This window comes from Colobus angolensis, unplaced genomic scaffold (assembly GCF_000951035.1).
Source record: "Colobus angolensis palliatus isolate OR3802 unplaced genomic scaffold, Cang.pa_1.0 Scaffold744, whole genome shotgun sequence".
NCBI classification, from domain to species: domain Eukaryota; kingdom Metazoa; phylum Chordata; class Mammalia; order Primates; family Cercopithecidae; genus Colobus; species Colobus angolensis.
This window is the reverse complement of record NW_012121199.1, coordinates 153228-180274: the sequence shown is the minus strand read 5'-3', so window position 1 is coordinate 180274 and position 27047 is coordinate 153228. Positions and strand designations below refer to the sequence as shown.

General features: G+C 38.6%; 2 protein-coding genes across 3 annotated transcripts in view; both read right to left on the bottom strand.

The window, feature by feature from the left end:
* Positions 1 to 27047, bottom strand: part of SPRY3 (sprouty homolog 3 (Drosophila)) — a 115145-nt gene that overhangs the window by 14353 nt on the left and 73745 nt on the right. The gene's annotated exons all lie outside the window — the stretch shown is intronic.
* LOC105501734 (60S ribosome subunit biogenesis protein NIP7 homolog) lies at positions 16479 to 17865 on the bottom strand. 2 transcript variants are annotated; one of them, XM_011927769.1, is made up of 2 exons: positions 17555 to 17859; positions 16479 to 17413 (listed from the first exon to the last, which is right to left on the bottom strand). In XM_011927769.1, exons 1-2 carry the CDS (start codon positions 17833 to 17835, stop codon positions 17293 to 17295), a joined length of 402 nt encoding a protein of 133 aa, XP_011783159.1. In that variant the 5' UTR covers positions 17836 to 17859; the 3' UTR covers positions 16479 to 17292. The 2 variants fall into 2 exon arrangements, with proteins under 2 accessions (XP_011783159.1, XP_011783157.1); XM_011927767.1 differs by having other exon boundaries at positions 16479 to 17865.

The window sequence follows — 27047 nt, the reverse complement described above, 5'->3', positions numbered from 1 at the left end:
TTTTTTTTTTTTTTTTTTGAAGCAACATGGATGCAGCTGGAAGCCATTATCCTGAGCAAATTAAATCAGTAACACAGAACCATATACCTCATGTTCTCACTTATAAGTGGGAGATAAACATTTGGTGGACAGAAAGATGGGAACAATAGACACTAGGGACTCCAAAAGAGAGGAGACAGATAGGAGGACAAGGGCTGAAAAACTACCTATTGGGCACTACGCTCACTACCTAGGTGACAGGATCAATCATACCCCAAACCTCAGCATCACGCAATATGCCAATGTATCAAACCTGCACAAGTACCCCTTGAATCTAAAATGAAAGTTGAAATTAAAATAAGAGGAATCAGTGAAGAAACAAGAGAAGGAGTAAGCAGATGTTAGAAAGGAATCAGGATAGCACATTGTCACAGAAGAGTAGAGAGAGTTTCAATAAAGATGGGGTAGTCAAAATGGGCTAATGGTGAAGAGAAATTAGGATAAGTAATTTAAAGTATTCAAATTTTTTTAGCACCAAAGGGCTATTGGTGACTTATTGAAAATGGTTTTGGTGGTGGGGTAAAATGTCAAATCTCATAATTTAGTAGGAAAGCTAGCCAATAGACAAATGTAATAAAAGGTGACAAGTATTTTGGAAAGGAGCAGAGAGGAAATATACCTAATCCAGTATTGAGGAGGTTATAAGATGCTTACAAGAAAAAGTGATATTTAAATATAAATTTGGCCAGGTGTGGTGGTTCATGCCTGTAATCCCAGCATTTTGGGAGGTTGAGGCGGGTGGATCACTTGAGGTCAGGAGTTTGAGACCAGCCTGGCCAACATGGCGAAACCCTGTCTCTACTAAAAATACACAAATTTGCCAGGTGTGGTGGTGGGCGCCTGTAATCCCAGCTACTAGGTAGGCGGAGACTGCAGTGAGATTGTGCCACTGCGCTCCAACCTGGGTGACAGAGTAAGACTCAAAAAAAGAAAAAAAAGAATTAATAAGGTCCATTGACAGCAGAGAAATGGCATGCACAAAGATATAAAGATGTCAAAATGACATATTTCTAAACCATTCTAAGAGGGTCCCCTACACTCCGCTTGAGCAAATTAGAAGCAGAAATTTTCTCTAGAAGGTTACACATTGCATGATTTATTTATATTCCTAGAATGTACTGAACTTATTTAGGATTTTACTAAATTGTAGCAAGTGGAAATAGACATAAAGAACCAACTTTATGTGACAGTCCAATATAGTGTTAAAAGTAATCATTATCAGGAACTTCATCCATTAATCCAATCAATTCTCTCTTATAACTCATTTTCTCTTGTTTTGTTTTATAAAACACAGGCTTCCACACAAAATTTGAAAGTCTTTCCTCATTCTCTTTCTCCCAGGACACATCCCAAATCCATTTGAGAGCCTGAAAGTTCCTATAGGAGGCCAGCTCTATCCATATTCTATTGAAGTCAGCAGGAGCTCTTTAGAAGTGCCAGATAAAAAGCTGATCTGTGGACATCCTGATTCAGCAGTGGTGACACCAGAATTGTAAGCAATGCCAAGGGAACATAGATTCTTAACTGAAAAGCCTATGGGGGTGGAGATAACTATTTTCTTGTCACAGAAGCTGACAAATAGTTTAGGAGCAATATTACCAATAATGGAAGTGTGTGAGGGAGGGACAAAGTGGTTTTATGTAGAGAAAACTGGACCTACCTGCTGTGTGGCTTTGGCAAGTCATTCTTCATCTCTAGGCCCTATTTTCCTTATCTGTGACACAGTAAGTTTGAATATAAAACAAACATATATGCAGTACATACTTAAGGTAAGGCAATATACTTGATATGTGAGATACAGAAATGAATGTGACACGGTATGCCATGTAGTAGGTTATCAATACATATTGGTTGAATGTATAAATGAATAGTTTTATCCTCTTATTACTCACAGTCTGCTAAAACAAAAGGACAGAAGAGCAGAGGGGTTAAATAATGATGGGCTAGCCAAAATGGCCTAATACTGAAGAGAAATAGTTATATAACATATAAACTGCAATAGAATCTGTCAATAAATCAAGTCAGAGATGACTGTGGACTGCATCATTGTAGGGACTGTGTGGATGAAGAAAAGTTGATGATTGGTAGAAGTGCGTGCTTCTTTTTACAGTGTGATTCTCAGGCAGGGCTGCACATCAGAATTACATAGGAACTTTATCAAGCTATATACTCTGGCTCAGACCTCTAGTTGAACTCTAGACCCACATATCCAACTACCTATCAAGCAGCTGTACTCATTATTTTATATATGATGGTTATGAAAAGTCTCTCTCACTAAGTGACACTGAGGTGAGTGTCACAGTGAGGGAGCAAGCCATCCAGCTATATGGGGAAGGCTTTTCCCATAGAGAGGAAACAGTAAATGCAAATTCCTGAGGTCAGAATGTGCTTGATGTGTTCTAGGAGGAGCAAAGAGATCAGCATGCCTATGCCTAGAGTGGAAAGGGTGAGGGAAGATTGGTAGCAAATGGAACCAGAGAGGTAGCAGAGCGTTTTATCACGTGGAGTCTTGCAGACCATGTTAATATTTTGCATTTTACTCAGGGTGGGCTGAGAAGATATTGTAGGGTTTTGTGCAGAGGAATGATGAATATGACTTATGATTTTAAAAAGATCTCTCTGGCTGCCCTGTAGAATATATATTCAGAAGAGGGGTTTATGTTGGAAGCAGGAAAACAATTAGGGAGCTATTGCAACTGTCTAGATGAGAGAGTGGTAACAGTGGAAGTGATGAATTCAAGTTAGAAGTTAAAATTCTGTTTATATTTTGTTCCATCAAAATACCCATTTTCTACTTTTTCTTTTCTCATTCAGTGAAAGGCATCACCTATATTTTCCCAACACAATAGATGTTGTTTGTATTTGTGTGTGTGTATATCTAAATGTACCTGTAAGTCTCTTTGTCTCGTAAAGGAGCAGTAGATGGCATTGTACTTATGAATACAATTATATTTATTCCTATTGGAAAAGGAAAACTTTCTCCTCATTTCCATCCTCCTCCACATGCATTCTGTTTTTGATGGCTCAAATAATCAATTCTCTGTCTTTTCCTAATGTATCCTAACCTGTGCCTGTCTGCATGCCCTAAGTGAGTTCCCTAAGTCACACAAGCATGACATCTCCAAAGAGAACTTACCTCTATGACACTTATCAGATGCTTCAAATATATCTTTATATATGGCCTGTCATACTTCTGACGAGGTCCCTATGTCTACAGTGGTATGCCAGATGTGTACCATGGATGTGGTGAATATTGCATCAAGCATCCGGCTACATGGTATTTAGATTCTGGTATTAACTTAGCAGGATACTTCCCTGCTCCACATACACACCAACATATACTTCAATTTTCTCAGCTGTATATGACCATGTTCCACTCTCCGCTATAAGGAAGGCCAGCATGCTGCAGGTGACAACAGTGCAGAGGATTGCTCTCAGTTCTGGGAGCAGTTTATTTTCAGAACTGACATCCTACCCAGTACTAAATATAGCCAATCTCTTCCTTTCAAACAAGAGTTTCTTTTCTGTTAAACTTCAATACAGCTCTTAGCTCTGTATTACAAGGTTTCCCCCAACCATCCTACCTTCATGAACTTTATTCTTGTTATACTCTCTCACCCCAGTCACCTACTTTCCTCTCCCTGGCCTCTTTGGTTTCTCCTCCTTCTAACGTTCTTCTCTTTTCTATTCGTCTTCTCTGCTTTCTTGGAGTCTTTCACTATCTCCCTCTGGCACTTTCCTCTTCATGCCCCCAACTTTTAAAAAGGGAATCCCTTAGGAACACTCTCTCCAACAAGCCAAGAAAATGCAGATGCCCAAAGGCTAAAAATAAGATGTTTTGTTTGCTTATTTTAAAATCTTCCCAGGCTGGAGACAGATCTCCTTATATGCCAACTGGTTGACATGTAATATTAATGATGTCCTTGCATTTATTGAGCATTTACAGTGTATTCTTTCAGGAATTTTATATACATATTCTCACAAAAATCCTCTAAGGAAGGTGCTAAAATAACTCACATTTTAGAATGGGGCAGCTGAGGCCAAGAGAGGTAAAGGTATGTTTTAGGCAGAACAGCAAATATATAGCATAAATGAGATTTGAACCCAAGCAGTTTAACTCCAGAGCCCATACCCTCAACTCCCATGCCACACTACTTCTCTACATTAGGGTTAATGTCTATTGTATGCCTTCTAAATAAAGAGGGAGTAGTTACCGGGGAAGGAAGATTGAAGATTGGGAAGCATCTAAAATAGCTCTGAGCTGATAAAGAAGATTAACTTTGGTTTTAATAAAGTAAAATGTGAAGAAATTTAAAGACATTGGGGTAAAAGATTAAACTGGGATGTGTTCACTTTCACTTTTTACTGCAAGTTTTGAATTAGAATTCTGAGATTTAGGCACTAGTAATCTCATTGCTCTCCATTTAGACTATGTGAGTTCACCAGGACTCAAACAATTTTTACATTTTTTGTAGATATATTGCAAATTCTGCACTGTTATAGGGGCAAATGGTAGAGTGGTTATATCGATACAATGGATTACTACTCAACAAATGACTTATTTTTTCCACTGCTGTTACCCAACAGCCTGCAGAGGGTGTGTGTGTGTGTGTGTGTGTGTGTGTGTATGCACACAAAATTATTTTTGCAATTATGTATATATCTATTTGTAACAAACTTCCAGAGCAAATTCTCTATTTAAAATACACACACACAGACACACACACACAAGTTCAATGTACAAAAGTAGTTGTATATCTATATACTAGCAATGAACAACCTGAAAATGCAATTAAGAAAAATAATAGTCTTTTCAACAAATGGTGCTGGAACAACTGAATAGCCACATGCAAAATAATGAAGTTGGACTCCTACTTCAAATCATATGCTGTACAAAAAATTAACTCAAAATCATAGACATAAATGCATGAGCCAAAACTACAAAACTCTTAGAATAAAACATAGGAGTAAATATTTGTGACCTTCGATTAGGCAAAGTATTCCTAGATGCAACAAGAAAAGCACAAGTGACAAAAGAAGAAATAGATACATTACGTTTCTTCAAAATCAAAACCTTTTTTTCCTGCCAAAAATATAATCAATAATGTGAAAATGCAGCCCACAGAATAGGAGAAAATGTTTGCCAGTCATATATCTGATAAGGAACTTGTATCCACAATAGATAAAGATCTTCAACTCAACAACAAAAACAAAGAACCAAATCGAAAAATGGGCAAAGGATTTGAATAGACATCTCTTCAAAGACACACAAATGGCCAATATGTGCATGAAAACATGCTCAATAACATCAGTCATTAGGGGAATGCAAAGCAGAAACAAAATTAGATACAACCTAACACCCACTAGAATGGCCAAAATCAAAACAACAGACAATCACACGTGGTAGTGAGGATGTGAAGAAACTGGAAGCCTCATACATTGCTGGTGAGATTGTAAATCTCCCAGCACTTTGTGAGTAGTGCAGCCACTTTGGAATTTTCTTGAAATGTTAAACATGAAGTTATCATATGATCTAGTAATTCCATCCCTAGATACATAACCAAAAAAGTTGAAAACGTGTCTATACAAAAACATGTACATGAATGTTCAATAGGATTATTAAGAATAATTGTTGAAAGATTGTTCAGTAGGACTGGCTAAACAAAACATGACCTATCCATACAATGGAATATTTTCTAGATTCAAAAAGAATGAATCACTGATACATCCTACAATATGAATGAACCTTGAAAACATCACAATAAATGAAAGAAGCCAGACACAAAAGGTCATATATTATAATATTCAATTTATGTGAAATGTCCAGAAAATGCAAATCCATAAAGAAAAGTCAATTTGTGGTTTCAGGGGCTGAGGGAAAGGAGAAATTGCGAGTGACTTCTAATTGGTACAGGGTTTCTTTTTGGGTTGATGAAAATATTATGGTATTAGATAGTGGTGATAGTTGCACAATGTTGATAATATACTAAAAACTATTAAATTGTGCACATTACATGGGTGACTTATTGCATGTGAATTACATTTCCATAAAACTGTTTTTTAAAGAATACAGTTGGGAGACTGTTTAGTCCTCATGCAAACAGACTCCTGTTATATTCGACTCTTCTCTTTGCCAGAAGTACCAGTTTCTAACTAATAAACATTTAGATTGTTTTCAGACTTCTGGTGTTACACAAATGCTGCAATAAATATCTTTTACATGTATTTTGGATATTTGTGCTAATATATCTATAGCACAAATTTCTAAAGTAAAAATGCTGGGACAAATACATGTTTTGAAATTTTGATTAATATTGCCAAATTGCTCTCCAAAAAGCTTACACCAATTTACAGAGTTTAGGAGAATGCTCATTTTCTCACACTGTTGGCAACCAAGTATATTATCAAATTTCTCAACCTTTTCCTATCTGAGAAGTAAAAACTGATATCTTGAGTTTTAAAAAATTTGAGTGAGATTCAATACTTTTAAATATAAATACTGGCTATTTATATGTCTCATTTTGAGAACTGTATTTTCTTGTTCTTTGTCCATTTTTTCTATTGAATTTTTCTTATTATGGATCTGTAAGAACTTAATAGATACATTTAAATATCAATAGTAATATATAAATATCAAGGCATTAAACCTCTAGCATAAACATTACTTTTTTATCACTTTGCCATTGGTCTTTTTAATTACCTTATAATACTCCATGCTTTGCAAATGTTTTAAATTGTTATGCAGTCAAACTCATAGATCATCTTTTCCATTACGGAATTATAGCATCTAGGTTTTGTGCGTTATCTCCTCGTGCTTTTTTTTTTTTTCGCTCCGTCGCCCAGGCTGGAGTGCAGTGGCGTGATCTCGGCTCACTGCAAGCTCCACCTCCCAGGTTCAAGCGATTCTCCTGCCTCAGCCTCCCGAATAGCTGGGACTACAGGCGCCGCCACCACGCCCGGCTAATTCTCGTGCTTTTTTTTTTTTTTTAGTAGTTCTTATCTTTTGATGATTTCATATTTTTTGATAGCTCTTTGATCCATTTCAGTTAATTTTGGTGAACGGGTGAGTTAGCGATCCAGTAGAGCTACCCCATAGGGATGTGTAGCTTATGTGCTATACACCAAGGTGCTTGGAAGAGGATATTCACTTTGAATTTAAAGTTTAAAATTTTTACCAGAATCTGTCTAGGCATAAGTCAGTCTTCCGATTATTGCTACTTGAGACTTGCTGGGCTCTATCAATCTGAAGACTTAAGTCCTTTTTCAATTTCAGGAAACTTTAGTCCATTATTTGATTTCTTCGTCCCCTCCTTTCCTTTATTTTATTTTATTTTATTTTATTTCCCTTCTCTTATTTTCCTTTTCTTTCCAACTCTCATTAAATAGATATTGGGATTCTCATAAATATCTGTCTCTTACTTTTTTTCATACAATTTCCTTTTTTTTTTTTATGGTGCAACCTGGTAGAATCACTATGTCCAATCTTCAACTAAGTAATTCTGTTTTTAGTTGTGTACATACCACTAGTCACCCTTTAGTAAGGGGAAAATTTTTTTGGCAATTGTGTTTTTCGTTTTTTGTTTTTTTTTTTTTGAGACGGAGTCTCGCTCTGCTGCCCAGGCTGGAGTGCAGTGGCCGGATCTCAGCTCACTGCAAGCTCCGCCTCCCGGGTTCACGCCATTCTCCTGCCTCAGCCTCCGGAGTAGCTGGGACTACAGGCGCCCGCCACCTCGCCCGGCTAGTTTTTTGTATTTTTTTTTTAGTAGAGACGGGGTTTCACCGTGTTAGCCAGGATGGTCTCGATCTCCTGACCTCGTGATCCGCCCGTCTCGGCCTCCCAAAGTGCTGGGATCACAGGCGTGAGCCACCGCGCCCGGCCTGGCAATTGCATTTTTAATTTAAAAAATCGATATAGTAAACATTTGTCATATTTGTGTCTGACCAAGATATCATGTATAGCCTTTCTATATTTGGAAAAAATTCTTACATTATAATATTTACCTCTTAAGTGTGGAAGTCAAAACTCAAACTTCTGTGTTGAAACTACAGTGTAGGAATATGACTTATGTTCGCCCTCACATGAGACTTTGATTCAGAATTGAAGCCATGCAGAAGGTAGAACTGTATGGTTTCCATTGTTAGAATAGATAGCAGCAAAGGGACTTGACTTTGGGGGATGGCAGAGATTGCAAGGTCAAGTTCTTAATAAAGTAGTGGCATCAGTGCTGGCAGCAGTAGCTGTTGCAGTAAAGTCAATTTCTTGGCATCTAACTGCAGGAGCAACAGTTTTTCTTATCAGGGCAGTGCTGTGGCAATAGTCCTGGACATTATTTCTGGAAGCTGAACCTCAAGCTTGGTTTGCCAGCCTTCCTTTAATAAATAGCTATACTACTTACACAATCTCAATTTCAGCATCCCCTTTTCAAGCCATCTTTTCCTGTCTTTTCTGCTCACTCCTTCTAATGCCCCAATTCCAACATTTTCTTGAACCTACTGGGACCTCAAATCCATTGACCTCTATTACTTTTTACTGCCATCCACTCTATGCATGTTTTCACTTCTTAACTCACTTTAGATTTCATGGTCCATCATTACAATTACACTTCCAAGCATATACCATTAACTTCTTTTCCCTTCTTTCAGTTCATCATAGTCACCTCTGAAAAAATCCAAACATGCCTAAATCCAACTTTCCACCTTTTCTGTTTCCATGTTAACTGGTTTGTTATTCATTTAATATTAGGCTCTTTAAATTCATAACCATTAACCTCAAGTGAGCTTTTAGAGCTTGGCAATGCTGTGACATTTTTATAACCCACTAGCTGTCTATTTTATACCATCTACTCTCTCCTTAAACCTCCCATATCGAGTACTCCATTCTCACTCTTAACTGATGACATTGTTTTACAAGCTACCCTTGTTGACATTACCATTGATCTCCATATTGCTAAATTCAAAGGTTAATTACCAGTCTGCATCTTACTTAACCTGTTGGTATCATTTACATGGTTGATTATTCTCTCCTTCTTGAAGCACTTTCTTTACTTGGCTTTCAGGTAGCCTCTTCATACTTCTCCTATCTCACTATTTATTTCATCTCAATTTCCTCTGGTGATATTTGTAAATTCTTTTTTTAAAATGATTTCAACTTTTAGGTTCAGAGGGTATATGTGCAGGTTTGTTACATGAGTATATTGTGTGATGCTGAGGTTTGGGGTACAACTGATCTCGTCACCCAGGTAGTGAGCATAGTACCCAATAGTTAGTTTTTCAACCCTTGCACTCCTCCCTTCCCTGCGCTCTAGTCTGTAGTGCCTATTGTTGCCATCTTTATGTTCATGTGTACCCAATGTTTAGCTCCCACTTATAAGTGAGAACATATAGTATTTGGTTTTCTGTTCCTGCATTAGTTCGCTTGGGATAATGGCCTCTAGCTGCATCCATGTTGCTGCAAAGGACATGATTTCACTCTTTTTTATGACTGTGTAGTATTCTATGGTGTATATGTATTCTGGTGATATTTTAATTCCCAACTGCAAAATACTGAAGTAATGTAAGACTCAATCCTTGGTCCTCTTCTATTCTTTATCTACATTCATTCCTTAGCTGACCTCATGCAGTCTCATGACTTTAAATGCCTTCTATATAGAGAGAACTCTCAAATTAATATCTATAGACTCGATCCCTTCCCTGAACTCCAGAATAATGTATCCCACTGGGTATTCAAAATCTCCAATTGAATGTTTAATATACATCTCCTAGTTACCATGTCCAAAACTATAGCTCTTCATTCTCCAACAAAAATTAACTGATTCTCCTATAATTTTCTCCATTATAATAAAGAGTACCTTAGTTATTCTAGTTCCCCAGGAAAAAATCTTGGAGTCATTCTGTCCTTCTCTCACACTCCAAATTCAATCCATCAGGAAATACCGTCCATATTAAAAAAAATATATCCAGAGTCTGACCATATATCCCCATCCCCACTGCTAATACCCTGATCCAAGCCACAATCATCACATTCCTATGTCATTGTAATAGCCTGCTAACTGATGTCCCTGCTTTTACCCTTGCCACCTCTAGCGTATTATCTATATAGCTACTAGAGTTATACTGTTAAAGTGTAAGTCAAATTATCACAGTCTTTTCCTCATAATTCTACAATAGCTTTTCATATATCTCATAGTGAAAGCCAAAATACAATAGTCTACAAGGTCCCATATAATTTGGCCTATTCTTATTGCCCTCACCTAAATTTCTATCACTCTTTCTCACACAGCCCACTGAAGCCAAACTGGTGTCCTTGCTATTAGTCAAAACCCCCAGATACTTCTACCTCAAATCTTTTTTATTTTGTGTTCCTTTTGCTCAGAATATTTTTTCTCTTGCTCTTGATTCACCTCATCACTTCCTTTGATTCCTAGTTCAAATGCTACTTTATCAGAGAGGCCTTCTCTTACCACTTTATCTATAATACATACATGCATACACAGACACACTTACACACACTCTGTCACTTGCTGTCTCCCTTACTCTGCTTGCCATTACTACCTGAATTATATGTTTATTTCCTTATAATCTCTAGCCTCTGACTGGAATATAAGCTCTTTAGGGACAGGGAATGTCTATTTTACTCACTGCTGTATTCCCAGTGCCTAAAAAAATAACCAACACATAGTTACCACTCATTAGATATTTGTTTATTTTTAGACAAGCCCAAGTGGATTATATTGCTTATAGCTAAGAACTCTGTTTACTTTCTTTTTTGTAAAAGCTTATTTTTATTATATGGATCCAAGGTATTTAATGATGTATTGGGCATTGTGTGACTGAGTGTGAAAAATCTTTCTCTGAATCCTATTTATCTATATTTGTAGTTCACTTCTGTTTTCTCCACATACTATTTCTTTAAACATTAGTTATTGTGTTGGTTGAGTCTGGTGGCTCTAATGTTTTTGGTGTTCACTCAATTTGATGATTCTCAGTTGCCTGTTTATATTTACATATGAAGACCTAGATTAAAAAGTGTTTTTAGCTGGAATTCATATTTTCTGTACATGTGAAAAATCCTTGTTCCCTTGGCAATTAATGCAGAATCTGATTGCCATATCTCTGGTTTATTGTACATGGGAAGAGAGAAAAGCCAGTATTTCCCCTTCATGGTGGATGGTTAGCTTGTCTTCTGATTCCATGTAGTAGTCAGACATTCCATGAGGTATTGCCCTGTTCTTTGGCCCTGATTCCCAATATGATAGCCTTCAGTGTCACAATTATTCCTTTAGATGTCTTCATCCTGGAGCAAACATCATTGATAGAGGAAGAATTCATGTCACTATTCCTCATTTCTTTAATGAAATATACCACCTATCATCCTATTGTCAATTCCCTTTCTCTCCTTACTACCTCTGACCTTGGGGTTATTCCAGGTTTCTACTGGCAAAATTACTCTTTTGGAAGTCTTCTCTTTTGCCTGCTTGGCAGTGTCACTCCCTAAACTCTATTCTTGGTAATTACGTAACTGTGAGAAAATGCTTTTTGATACAACCTACTCCTGGGCAAACACACTTTTCCCCATATTCATATGATTAACCAAGATTTCATCATTAAACTACTTTAAACATGGTTTATAAATGGCAATTGTTTTCATTGATACTATCTTTAGAGCCAAGTGTTTACTATCTTGTTAAGCATGGCCACCAATCTTATATTTAACATACACACATCTCTGGTACTTACCAGCAGCAGGAATAGTTCCTTTCTAGCATGCCACTTGAACCATACTAAAAGAATAGGATGACAAATGTAATTCTCACCTTTTCTCCCTTTCTGGAGCAGTGCTATCCAGCATGCGTTCCACACACCAGTTCCAAAACTGTTACCAGTCCCTTATGAGATAAGTATATAAATCATGAAAGTATATAATTATACTGATCAAGTATACAAATGGTAAGTATTTAGAAATTTTTAGAGCATTTCACATTGCTGGTTTATCCAAGTGCATCATTTTCTATTTTACAAAAGTCCATGGCCAATTGGAAATTAAAAAAAAAAAAAAAAAGTTCCTTCACCACAAAGAGTTGAGAAGCACTGCTCTAGAGTGTCTCAATAATGCTTTTGGTCAGGTGGCATAGTTTCCCTTCTTGTATTACCTTTGTCTTCCTCAGAGCTGGCCTTAAAGCCAAGGGACCTGGCTGCCTTCCAGGCAGTCATTTCCGCATAGTTTAATAGCTATAGCCAGTGAACTGAAAGTGCATTTCCTGCCACCATACTGTACAATTATTACTAATGTAATAGGAGAATGCACTTCTGGTTTTGGCACTGATATTTGGGATACTGCATCAGGGTTGGTAGCTTAAAAGAGTGGGCAATATTTTGGAGTATGTATTAATGGAGATAGAACCACTAGGAATACTTCCTGTTAAAATATGCTATATTTGATCCATTTAGAGATAATTTAATAAGATGATACTTTAAATGAAAATAGGAAAATCTCTTCTTATGTGGGGCCATGAACCTTTGCTCAAAGGAAGTTTTAAGGATGTGGGTCTTAGCTCATTTTAACAAATACGTTTCTAACTACTGATGGAATAGTTTTATTAGGTAAATGCTCAAAGACTGATTTACAAACTATCATTGGTTCTCTAATAATGAATCCTGCAGTTAGTTGAAAATTAGATTCAGCTCTAGGGTCCCTTCCAAAGCAGAATTATATAATTAGGTGCTGAAGTAGATTTAGGCATCAAAGGAAGGAAAATTAACTTTGAATCAGGAGTCATTAAGTGTGACGTCCTGTGATTCTCCTTTAATTTAGAGAAAAATTCTGCGATACTTCAGGAAGGATGTAATACTGAGGTCATTTGAAGGCTGAAAGTTTACTTGGAGTTGTACGTGGTCCCAGATCCACAGTTTGGAGCCAAGAGGAGACAATAAAAGATTTAAAGAAAGTCCTTCCAGAATGTGCAGTTATTAATGTCCGAGAACTTACGACTCAAACACAACCAAGATAAAGGAAAGAGTGAAAAGGAACTGGTCACTATTGAAACAATCTTAAGACTTGACATAAACAAAATGTTTTCTCCCCTTTACATTCATAAATAGAGAGTTAACAGCTATTTAGGTTACTGTTGAAGATTTAAATCTTGGAGAATAGAAAATTTAATTGAGGGCAAGATGATTTTCTAATTGTTTACAAGGTCTTTTTATTGCCTTTTGTTCATTAAAATGAAAAAATTGTATTAACAATATTAGAAAGTTAATATGTTGCTAATGAGGTTCTCCTCTACTGGAATAATTTCTAAAAATCAAATAAATAGGAAAAAATTAATGTTAAATTAGCTACAGTGTCTGAATTAATTTATTTCTGTAAATTATTTCTGACCAAATGTCTCAGAAACAAATCAATGTAAAAGATTATTAATAATTACTTGCTTACAGGTATAAAAGAAAGTAACATGAAACTTTTTTGAAGAAAAGAGAAGAATTTTCTTATGAGCCAATTCATACTGCTGCAAATATCTTGGATCCAAGACCAAAAGGTAGAAATGTAAATAATGATAGCACTGCTGCTGCTGCCCTAGATTGAATTACAAAACAAGCAGCACATTTAGAAATTTATGCTGGAAAAATCCTTTCAAATGTGTCTGAATACAGAGCAGTTACAGTGTTTGTGCAGTCATGCAGTTTGGACTTGTGCCAAGTGTAACGCTCTTATTCCTGGTCCCACCCTTCTGATGAGGAATTTGAAGGCCAGGTTACAATTCAAGGTCTCTATGGCTAGCTCAAGCTCCTACCCAGTGTTTCTGAGCTTTTATCCCTACTAAGTTTGCTTATGAAAATAACAATATTAATAACTAATGTATATTTGATGCTTACTATATGCCAAGCATTATGCAAGGTAAATTATATATTTTAAGTTTCACAATAAACCTATGAGGTAAATACGTTTATGTTCAGATGGGGAATTTGATTCTGTATGAGGTTAAAGAAATTGCTCTAGGTCACACCATTGTATCTGTTCCATTATAAATCTGTTGAGAAATCAGTAGTTTTTCTGCATGTCAAGGATGATTTTTGTTTGGAAGACAAGGCCAGGTATCTTAGAACAATAAGGTCTCCCAAGCCTCAACATCTAGCTGCCGCCCTCACAGGTGACTTCCCTCAACACAAGATTTTGTCTCTTATTCTTGCTAGTTGCTTTCAGCCACACCTCTAAGAAGTTGTCAGTAGCTCTCAATAGCTGCTCTTCATGATGATCCTTGTATCAGTCCCAGCCTTATGGGCTCCTCAATAGTGATATAATTTAATATTACAACAGGGTCTCTGATGCACCCTTAAATGACAGAAACAATTAAAAAATAAATCAAAGATCTTTATGCCTGCTTCAAGGAAAGAGTCTATAGAACATCAACTAGCTGACCCCCTCTAGTTGCCTATTTTTAATTTAAACAAAATTTGGGGAATGAAGGTTGGTCTGGGATAAGTTTCTCAAACTTGAAGAAAGATGGTTTTCTCTAGAGCAATTCCTGAGACTTGCATAGGAGCTCTATTCTCCCTAAGGAACATTTGAATGGTGGGACAATGAGACTAGGAACTGAAAGATGCTTCTATGTTCCTTAGACATGAGTTCAGATATTATTGGAAGTTAGTAAAGAGGCTTTGCACTCAGTAGCTTAACATCCTATTCTTCCTCAATTCTAAGTATTCCTAAAATACAATTTGAATCAGACACACACCACAAAGAGCCCCTGAAGCCCAATCCAATGAATGGGGGGAGCATGAAAAATCTAAGCATTACCTGGAAAATCTTCTACAAAACAATACACAGGTAAAGTGGCCCAAGGCCAAACAAAGGAGTTTGCTAAGAGTGGTGCAGCAGGTTTCTGTTGAAGACTTTGTTTCCTTCCAGTAATGCTCTACACAATGTGAGCAATGGTTGTGTGAGGCTGTGGTTCTGTCTCTCTGACTTTAGTGCCCTGGGTCTGCATTCATGTTGTATTTTTTTCCTTCTGTTTTTGTGACTAATTTTCTCTGTGCGACTAGTATTTTTCTGTACAGCATGACACTGAAAGAAACACTTTAAACTGCGTTTGCCAGGAAAAGTCACTTCCCATTTGGAATCCTAAGTGAAACCGACACCACACTTTAAGATTCTAGGATTGTTGCAGGGAAATGTCACCCAATAGCTCCAGGAAGCAGGAGCCCTATTGTTGCTGTTTAACCACTTCTTTCCCATTTTGGTGGCAAGTTGCCTCCTTTCACACTAACTGCCTCAGAAGATCCTGAGGAGATCATGGTGTCTGTCTGTCCTTGCAAGAGCATGCATTATGGTAGGACATTGCCTTCATTCTGTTCCTTTTTCTCCAAGACTCTTGCTTATTCTCACTATTTGGCTGGACTTTCTACTGTAGGACTACCTTGGAATCCACACAAAACCCACAGGGTTTTAGAACTGCCTTGAATTACATGTTTTCCCAAACATCCACCCAGTTCATAGGTGGCCTCACCTCTGAAGTCTCAGAGTTGCAATATGCCTTGAGTCTTAGACTGTCTTCCGTCTTCTTTCTCCCTTCTGCACCCCCTCTGGCCAAAGTTGCCCAGTCACACTAAATTGCATTCCTTGCAGTGTTGCATGCTTCCTTTGGGCAGCTTGGCTTTTATGAATAGATGAGGATAAAACTGGGATATGAAAACACATTTATCTCTTTTTTTTTTTCATATAAAAGCAGGAGTTGGTAATGTTTTATTCTTAAAGACTTCATGTTTGGAACTTAAAATAAGCAGTATATTCATTAAAGAAATAGTTTAGTTTTGCAATACAGGTAGTCTTTAAATTTTTTGTCTATAAAATGTTATTAAAGAAATATTCTAATGATCTTAAAATAACTTTGGGCGGCACGGGGAAGGACAAAGGGCCTGAATTTTTATGTCACGGTCTCTGATCAGTGCTTTTAGTCCAATCCAGTCAAGTAAGTAAAGGTTCATAGAAAAAATTATGTTTTATAAAATCATAGTGATGAAAAAAACATTCCAGCCTAGGATCATCTCATCCAAGAAAAATACTGAGAAAACAGCTTGTAAAAAAGGTAATATAATCAAATTATACTCATAAAACTCTACACTTAATAACAGTAATATATAATATATATAATATAAAAATAATTCTTACCATTTATTACACACCTATCATTCCCCAGGCACTGTACACTGTACAATCAGCCTAGGATCATCTCATCCAAGAAAAATACTGAGAAAACAGCTTGTAAAAATTTATTTATTTATTTTTGAGATGGAGTCTCACTCTTTCGCCCAGGCTAGATTGCAATGGCACGATCTCGGCTCACTGCAACCTCTGCTTCCCTGGTTCAAGCCATTCTCCTGCCTCAGCCTCCCAAGTAACTAGGACCACAGCCATGTGCCACCACACCTGGCTAATTTTTTTATTTTTAGTAGAGATGAGGTTTCACCATGTTGGCCAGGCTGGTCTCAAACTCCTGACCTCAAGTGATCCACCCGCCTTGGCCTCCCAAAGTGCTGGGATTACAGGCATGAGCCACTGTGCCCAGCCTACAATCATGATTTCTAATTCCAAAAATCAGAATTTCTAATTCTCAGGTAGATGGCCAAAGCTACTTTTTTAAGTTTCGTGTCTTTTTAAAGAGAAGAAAGTGAACCTTATTAAAGCTGAATGACTCACTCAAGGCCATATAGCTGGTAGATGGCAGAAGTGGTGTTTGAATCCGTTTTTCTTCCATACCACACACCAATTACTGTATAGAAAAATAGCTGAATTGCTCTTATTATTTTAGACAAATTTCATTTTTAAAACCCCACATGTGGTTTATTATTCTGTTATGGAAATGACTAACTTGCATATTAATAAAAAAGACAATCCCTGTGTTCTTATCATGAGTTTAGAAAAAAAAGTGTTATCACAGATAACAATAAGCTATTCTTGTTCCTAGTTCCAATGATTTTGAACCTATTTCTCAGAACAAGAAGCCCTCTGATTCAAATATGAAACAGAGTATTTTATTTCATCACAAACACAAAGATCTGAAACCCCATTTTTGAGCCATCTCTGTATATAATAAGAATCCAGCCTGCATTTGTCAATGATAGAGAGTACAGTAAATAAGAAGTCCTTGAAGAGGTCAGAGTGTTGACAAAATTCAGCATGATGGTGGAATCCACACAAACACAGGAAACAAAGCTCAGCCCTTCCATACAGCCGTCTGTCCTTGCAATGACTTCCTTTTAAGTCAACGTCTCTTCATGCCGCACGTATTCCCCAATGTCTGCCTGATGAAATACCACAATCGCCATGGGGTCTACTTTTCTGCAGTCTCGTGTAGATTTTGCTGCCACCCCAAAACGCAAAGGGATGTCTGCCATGGAGTACACCACCACACCCTGGTACTGAGAAGTATTTTCAGTGATTCGACCCAGACCACATTTCAACACATGGTTCCCACGCAGGAAGGACTGCTCTGCACCAGGCTTTATCCACACTTTATACTTGGCATAAGGTGCAAGGTAATCCAGGGCTGTGACGTGCAACCAAAACTTGTGGGTTTTAGTGACTTTTCCAAAGCAGGACCCCAGCGACACCAGCTTGTCCCCAGAGATATTAGCGGCCAACTTCATAATCTTTTCACTCACATAGTACACCTGGTCATTGTGCAGATGGAAACAGTAGGTGCCATCGGGCTGGTCCACCAGCAGCTGAAGATTCTCCCCGATGTATCTGGCGATCTTCTCAAACATGACACGGGTCTCTTCTTCAGTCAAAGGCCGCATTTTCTCCCTGGGTTGGAATACCGGATCCTCCTATCTCTTAATATAATATAAATATATAAATGGAATTATTTAAAATTGTCCATTTATGTCTAGCTTCTTAGCATAATGTTTTCAAGGTTCATTCATGTTGATGTATCATGATTTTATTCCTTTTTTATTTTTCAAGTTATCAACACTTATTTACATACTTGATAAATTTGTTGGAATTTTTAATTGTTTTATGTTCCAGGAGGAGTATATTTGCCTCATTTCAGGAACTATGTGTACATTCGTTTGTTGAGGATTATTTGGTGTTTAAAATTTACCCCCCAAAATATACTGAATTGCACAAAAAGAAAAGTTCTTGATAACTTTCTGGTTTGCTCAAACACTCTCAGGTCTTTACATTTCTAAGGCATTTTTATACATAGATTTTACCCTCACAGTGTTACTAAGAAAGCAGGTGCTGCCATCCCTATTTCAAACATAAAGAAACTGTGACCCAGGAAGAACAAGTAACATGCCCAGGTTGTCCACATATCTCCATGCCTTATCTGGTATTAAGTCCAGGGGCCCTTATTCAGCATCATTTATACCTCTAGTCTAACAGAAGCTCTTGGAGGAGGGACACTTGGCATGACCATGTGCACATCCCCAGAACTAATTCAGAGTACTGCCATGGGGAGCCAATTCCCCCAGATCTCTGACACACTGGTTAGGCTTGCTGTGTCCCAGGCCATGTCTGTGATTTTATTAAGGATTTTTGCATCGAGGTTCATCAGGGATATTGGCCTGAAGTTTTCTTTTTTAGTTGTATCTCTGCCAGGTTTTGGTATCAGCATGATACTGGCCTCATAAAATGAGTTGGGGAGGAGTCCCTCCTTTTCAATTGTTTGGAATAGTTTCAGAAGAAATGGTACCAGCTCCTCTTTGTACCTCTGGTAGAATTCAGTTGTAAATCCATCTGGTCCAGCGCTTTTTTTCGTTGGCAGGCTATTTAATGCTGCCTCGATTTCAGAACTTGTTATTGGTCTAATCAGGGATTCAGCTTCTTCCTGGCTTAGACTTGGGAGGGTGTTTGTGTCCAGGGATTTATCCATTTCTTCTAGGTTTTCTAGTTTATTTGCACAGAGGTGTTCATAGCATTCTCCAATGGTTGTTTGTATTTCTGTGGGGTCAGCGGTGATATCCCCCTTACCATTTCTGATTGTGTCTATTTGATTCTTCTCTCTTTTCTTCTTTATTAGTCTAGCTAGCAGTCTATTTTGTTAATTTTTTCAAAAAAACAGCTCCTGGTTTTGTTGATTTTTGAAGGGTTTTTTGTGTCTCTATCTCTTTCAATTCTGCTCTGATGTTGGTTATTTCTTGTCTTCTGCTAGCTTTGGGGTTCTTTTAATTCTTTTAGTTGTGATGTTAGCTTGCTGATTTGAGATCTTTCTAGCTTTTTGATGTGGGCATTTAATGCTATGAATATCCCTCTTAACACTGCTTTAGCTGTGTCCCAGGGATTCTGGCACATTGCCTCTTTGTTCTCATTAGTTTCAAAGAACATCTTGATTTCCACCTTAATTTCATTATTTACTCAGGAGTCATTCAGGAGCAGGTTGTTCAATTTCCATGTGGATGTGTGATTTTGAGTGAGTTTCTTAATCTTGAGGTCCAATTTGATTGTGCTGTGGTCTGAGAGACTGTTATGATTTCAGCTGTTGTGCATTTGCTGAGGAGTGTTTTACTTACAATTATGTGATCAATTTTAGAGTGCCACGTGGCATTGAAAGGAATGCATATTCTATTGTTTTTGGGTGGAGAGTTCAGTAGATATCTATCAGGTCTGCTTGATCCAGAGCAGGGTTCAGGTCTTGTATATCTTTCTTAATTTTCCATTTTAATGATCTGTCTAATATTGACAGTGGAGTGATAAAGTCTCCTAGTATTATTGTGTGGGAGTCTTAGTCTCTTTATAGGTCTCTAAGAACTTGCTTTATGAATCTGGGTGCTTCTGTATTGGGCGCATATATATTTAGGATAGTTAGCTCTTCTTGTTGAATTGAACTCTACCATTATGTGATGCCGTTTTTTGTCTTTTTTGATCTTTGTTGATCTAAAATCTGTTTTGTCAGACACCATAATTGTGACCCCTGCTTTTTTCTGCTTTCCATTTGCTTGGTAAATTTTCCTCCATCCCTTTATTTTGTGCCTACGTGTGTCTTTGCACATGAGATGGGTCTCTTGAAGATAGCATGCTGATGGGTCTTCACTCTTTATCCAGCTTGCCATTTGATGTCTTTTAATTGGGGCATTTAGCTAACTTACATTTAAGGTTAATATTGTTATGTGTGAATTTGATCCTGTCATCATGATGCTAGCTGGTTATTTTGCAGACTTGTTGATGTAGTTGCTTCATAGTGTCACTGGTCTCTGTACTTCAGTGTGTCTTAGTAGTGGCTGGCAAAGATTTTTCCTTTCAATATTTAGTGCTTCCTTCAGGAGCTCTTGCAAGGGAGGCCTGGTGGTGATAAATTCCCTCAGCATTTGTTTTTCTGAAAAGGATCTTATTTCTCTTTTGCTTATGAAACTCAGTTTGGCCAGATGTTCTGGGTTGGAAACTCTTTTTTTAAGAATGTTGAATACTGGCTCCCAATCTCTTCTGGCTTGTAGGGTTTCTGCAGAGAGGCCTGCTGTTAGTCTGATGAGCTTCCCTTTGTAGGTGACCTGGCCTTTCTCTCTGGCTGTCCTTTACATTTTTTCTCTCATTTCGACCTTGGAGAATCTGACAATTATGTGTCTTGGGGTTGATGTTCTCATGGAGCATCTTACCGGGGTTCTCTGGATTTCCTGAATTTGAACATTGGCCTGTCTTGCTAGGTTGGGGAATTTCTTCTGGATGATATCGTGAAGTATGTTTTCCAACTTGTTTCTGTTCTCCCCATATCTTTCAGGTACCCCAATCAGTCATAGGTTCAGTCTTTTTACATAATCCCATAGTTCTTGGAGGTTTTGTTTGTTCCCTTTCATTCCCTTTTCTCTTTTCTTGTCCACCTGTCTTGTTTCAGAAAAATAGCCTTCAAGCTCTGAGAGTCTTTCCTTCACTTGGTCTATTCTGCCATTGATACTTGTGATTGCTTTGTGAAGTTCTCCTGTTGTGTTTTTCAGCTCCATCTGGTCATTTATGTTTCTCTCTTAACTGGTTATTCTGGTTATCAGTTCCCATATCATTTTTTTCATGATTCTTAGCTTTTTTTGCACTGGGTTAAAACATGTACCTTTAGCTTAGCAAAGTTCATTTTTATTGGGGGAACCTGCCCCCAATATTTCAACGTAGGTTCTTTCTATTTTCCATAAGTGTTGGCCAGCTGAGAAATAAAAAGAAAGAGTACAAAGAGAAGAATTTTACAGCTGGGCCTCCGGGGTGACATCACATATTGGTAGGACTGTGATACCCACCTGAGCCGCAAAACCAGCAGATTTTTATTAAGGGTTTCAAAAGGGGAGGGGGTGTGTGAATGGGGAGTAGGTCACAAAGATCATATGATTCAAAGGGCAAAAAGGAGAACAAAGATCACATCCTTCCGAGGAAACAGGACAAAAGGCAAAACAGAACTACTGATAAGGGTCTATGTTCAGCTGTGCATGTATTGTCTTGATAAATATCTTAAACAACAGAAAGCAGAGTTCAAGAGCAAAGAACTGGTCTTACCTCAAATTTACCAGGGTGGGGTTTTTCCCCACCCTAGTAAGCCTGAGGGTACTGCAGGAGACCAGGGCATATTTCAGTCCTTATCTCAACCACAGAAGACAGACACTCCCAGAGTGGCTGTTTATAGACCTCCCCCCCAGGAATGCATTCCTTTCCCAGGGTCTTAATTATTAATATTGCTTGCTAGGAAAAGAATTTAGTGATCTCTTCCCTACTTGCACATCCATTTATAGGCTCTCTGCAAGAAGAAAAATATGGCTCTATTCTGCCCAACCCCGCAGGCAGTCAGACTTTATGGTTGTCTTCCCTTGTTCCCTAAAATCGCTGTTATTCTGTTCTTTTTCAAGGTGCACTGATTTCATATTGTTAAAACACACGTTTTACAATCAATTTATACAGTTAACACAATAGTGGTCCTGAGGTGATGTACATCCTCAGCTTATGAAGATAACAGGATTAAGAGATTAAAGTAAGACAGGTGTAAGAAATTATGAAAGTATTAATTTTGGGAACTGATATATGTCCATATTAAAATGAAATCTTTGTAATTTATGTTCCTCTGCTGTGGCTCCAGCTGGTCCCTCCATTCGGGGTCCCTGACTTCCTGCAACACATTATTACTCACCTTATGAAGCCCACTTCTGTCAATCTAGCCATCTCAGCCTTGGCCCAGTTCTGTGCCCTTGATGGAAAGGTGCTGTGGTCATTTGGAGGAGAAGAGACACTGTGGCATTTTGAGTTTTCAGTGTTTTTGCACTGATTCTTTCTCATCTTTGTGGGTTTATCTTTGATCTTTGAGGTTGCTGACCTTTGAATATGGGTTTTTGTGGGGTCTTTTTTGTTGTTGTTGCTGTTGCTTCCTGTTTGTTTGTTTATCTTTTAACAGTCAGGCCACTCTTCCACAGACTGCTGCAGTTTGCTGGGGGTCCACACCAGACCCTAGTCACCTTGGTCCCTCCCTCACCTGGATATATCACCAGTGAAGGCTGCAAAACAGAAAAGATGGCAGCTGACTCCTTCTTCTGAAAGCTGCGTCCCAGTGGTCACCAATCTGATGCTGGTCTGAACACTCCTCTAGGAGGTGTCTGGAGATCCCTGTTGGGATGTCTCACCCAGTCAGGAGGAATGGGATCAGGGGCCAGCTTAAAGAAGCAGTCTGGCTGCCCTTTGACTGAGCAGATGTGCTGCACTAGGGGGAACCCCACCACCTTGTCCAAACCACCCAGACTCTCCAGAGCCAGCAGGCTGGAAATGCTGTCAGCTGAACTGCAGAGACAGTGGTTGCCCCTCCCCCTGGGGGCTCCATCTCAGGGAGATCAGAGTTATGTCCATATAACCCTGGCCAGAATTGTTGAAATTCCCACAGGGAGTCCCTCCCCCCACACCTCAGTGAGGAGAGATGGGTTGGGATCCCACTTAAAGAAGAAGTCTGGCCATGATCTGGCACAGCAGCAGCTGTGCTTCCTTGTGGAGAACTCCTGCCGGTCTGGACCACCTGGACTCTCCGGAGCCAGCAGGCTAGAACGGCTGACTTGAACCACAGAGATGGCATCTGCCTCTCCCCCCCAGGAAGTCAGTCCATCTCAGGCAGTCTCCAGCCTGCTGCCTCTGGCCAGCTGGAATTCTAAGCCAGTGGGTTGTAACTTGTGAGGTGCCATGGAAGTGGGGCCCATAGAACAATGCCAGTTGGCTCCCTTTATTCAGCCCCCTTCCTAGGGGAATGTACAAATGATATCCCACCTCAACTGGAATTTCCAGGGGCAGAGTATGCAAAGCTCCTGTGTCTCCATGTGTGCCTGATCAGCTACTTTGCTGAGACTCTATACAGCCCTGTGCTTCAGACCCAAGGCCCTGGTGGTGTGGGCTCACAAGGAGATCTCCTGATCTGCAGGTTGCAAACATCTGTGGGAAAAGCGTGGTTCCTCAGGAAGGGTTGCACAATCACTCACCACCTCCCTTGGCTGGGGGTGGGGCTATCCTGGCTCTGTACCACTCCTGGGTAGGCCATCACTCCACCTTGCTTTCCTTGCTGTCCATGGGTCAAGTCATCTGCCTAGTCAGTCCCAGTATGAGAACCTGGATACCTCAGTTGAAGGTGCAGAATTCACTCACCATTTTCATTCCTCTCCATGAAAGCCATGGACTGAAGCTGCTTCTAATCTACCATCTTAGCCTGTCCCATTTGTTTTCTTTAGTTCAATGTCTGTTCATGTTTTTGACCATTTTCTAATTGGATTGTTTGATTTTTTTTTTTTTTTTTACTGCTGAGTTCTGAGCACACTTTACATATATTGTAGAAACATATTCTCTGTTGCAGCTGTGAGTTGCAAGCATTTTTTTCCCCAATTTGTACCTTGTTTTTTCATCCTCTTAACATCTTTTCCCAGTGCATTTTTTTCATTTTGATAAAGTCTAATTTAGCAATTGTTTTCTTTTAAAGATTTGTGCTTTTGGTCTCAGGCATAAGAACTCTTTATCGGCCGGGCGCGGTGGCTCAAGCCTGTAATCCCAGCACTTTGGGAGGCCGAGACGGGCGGATCACGAGGTCAGGAGATCAAGACCATCCTGGCTAACACGGTGAAACCCCGTCTCTACTAAAAAATACAAAAAACTAGCCGGGCGAGGTGGTGGGCGCCTGTAGTCCCAGCTACTCGGGAGGCTGAGGCAGGAGAATGGCGTAAACCCGGGAGGCGGAGCTTGCAGTGAGCTGAGATCCGGCCACTGCACTCCAGTCCGGGCGACAGAGCGAGACTCCGCCTCAAAAAAAAAAAAAAAAAAAAAAAAAAAAAAAAAAAAAAAAAAAAAAAAAAAAAAAAAAAAAAAAAAAAAAAAAAAAAAAAAAAAAAAAAGAACTCTTTATCCACCTGTAGTTCCCAAAGATTTTATCCTATGTTTACTTCCAAAAATGTTTTACAGTTTACATTTAAACCATGATCTATTTTGCATGGATTTTTGTACAAGGTGTGAGAATTAGGCCCTAATTATTTTTTAAAGGTGGATGCAATCAAATATACTTGGGTAACTCAAATTTAATTAAAAATAGAAATCAGAGGTGGTAATAATATAAGGTTAAATACACTCTTATATTCCCATGTTCCAATTCATACTCCATTTTGAAGGTATAGAATCTTCCTAAAGTACAATTCATGTTGTATCACTCACTTGCTTAAATTCTTTCAATACCTCCTCACTTACCTTAGGATAAATTCTAAACTCCTTACTATGAGCAAAAGGCTTCACATTATTTGGGTCCTCTCCAGTCTTATTTTTGCCTCCCTGCTCTCTATCCCCCAGTCACATTCACAATCCAGCCACAGTGAACTTCTTCAGTCTCCTAACTATCACATCCAGGTCTTCAAACATGTTTGGAACATTTTTTATTCATTCTTTACTTGGTTAGCTCCTATTTATCCTTTAGGTCTCAGCTTGATCATAACTTCTTCCTAGAAAGCCTTCCCTAACTCCCCATCTGTGTTATATTGTCCTTTCTATGTTCTTACATAGTACTCTGTATGATCCTCATTATGGCATTTTTTTCATTGTATTACAATTGTCTGTTTACTTGTCTGCATCTTACCTCTAGATTATGAATCTCATAATGACAAGGATTGTTTCTATTGTGCTCACCATTGTTTCACAGATAACTAGCATGCCACCTGAATCATATTGATGTTCAACAAATATTTCCTAGCAAAGACATGGAATCAATCTAGATGCCCATCAGTGGTGGATTGGATAAGAAAATGTGGTACATATGCTCCATGGAATACTGTGTAGCCATGAAAAAGAATGAAATCATGCCTTTTGCAGCAACATGGATGCAGCTGGAAGCCATCATACTAAGCAAATTAATGCAGGAACAGAAAACCAAATACTGCATATTCTCACTTCCAAGTGGGAGTTAAGCCTTGGGTGCACATGGACATAAAGATGGCAACAATAGATACTGGAGGCCCCAAAAGAGGGGAGGGAGAAAGGGGATAAGTGCTGAAAAATAACCTATTGGGTACTATTCTCATTATCTGAGTGACAGGATCATTCATACCCCAAATCTCAGTGTCACTCAATATACTCATGTAACAAATCTACACATGTACCCACTGAATCTAAAATTACAGTTGAAATTATTTTTAAAAATACACAGATAAAATAATAAAACATTTTCTTATAGACCAAAACACACACACAAGTATTTGTTGAATAAATACAATGGACATAGAATATTTAAATAATGTAATCAACAATGTTGATGCTACACTTAGCATATTGTTAGAAATAGTTTTTAAATATCTATAAAAAGGTTATAGAATTCATTGTATAATATACTACGAAGAAAATTCAAATTAAAAAAAAAAAAGAAACAGAGGACAAGTTGACCGTAATATAATTAAAATACAATTAAAATAAAAATTAAGTAAACAAAATGCAAACACTTAGAAATTTTTAAACTTCACCTTAAATATATTGGGCAGAGACAATTCTTAAAATGCAGTAACTCTTAAGAAATCTTAAAAATTAAACTAGGCCGGGCACGGTGGCTCAAGCCTGTAATCCCAGCACTTTGGGAGGCCGAGACGGGCGGATCACGAGGTCAGATCGAGACCATCCTGGCTAACACGGTGAAACCCCGTCTCTACTAAAAAAATACAAAAAAACTAGCCGGGCGAGGTGGCGGGCGCCTGTAGTCCCAGCTACTCCGGAGGCTGAGGCAGGAGAATGGCGTAAACCCGGAAGGCGGAGCTTGCAGTGAGCTGAGATCCGGCCACTGCACTCCAGTCCGGGCGACAGAGCGAGACTCCGCCTCAAAAAAAAAAAAAAAAAATTAAACTAAATTGATTTTGGGTTTTGGTCTGACATGTAAAGAGCTTGGAAGTCATTCTCTTATCTTCACAATAAGAAAAAAGCTGAAAAACTAAAAATCAGCAACTCTTCTTAGATACATCAAAGAATCGACGTCACAGGACAAGCCATTGCCATAAAAACTGGAGACACATATAGGTAGATACAGAGAATCACAGCTTACTTGGAACAGAAACCACACTGAAGCCAGCATGGGATAGAAATACTTAAAGGGAAACTGGCTAATTATTGGAGACTGAGTGCAGAGCAGCTTGAGAGATAAAAACTCCTGAAGGCCCAACCTTAGGGGAACTCCCCAAACTTTTGTGAATTTTACCTACAGGATCCCCACCAGGTTCTCAGAGTGAAGGCTGAAGAAAAACCCCTTATGCTTCTGGCAAGGGGAGAGGGAAAGTAACCACTTTGAAATACACCCAAAGTGTTCTAGTCTCCTTAACAAATTCTTGCCCTCAAGAGAGACTACTTTACAGAGCCTAACCAATGTGGATTTTATCAGAACCTAAACAACTTGAGGGAGGGGAAATACCCAACTCTAGACTCCTCTAGCGTTCCAGTTGGAGAAGAGAAATACCCAGTTCTACTCTGAAGCACTCGGGAAGGTCACAGCCCAGAGGCACAGACTCACTAAAAGACAGACATCATTAGAGAACTATAGAATGCTTTCCTTCCTTCTACC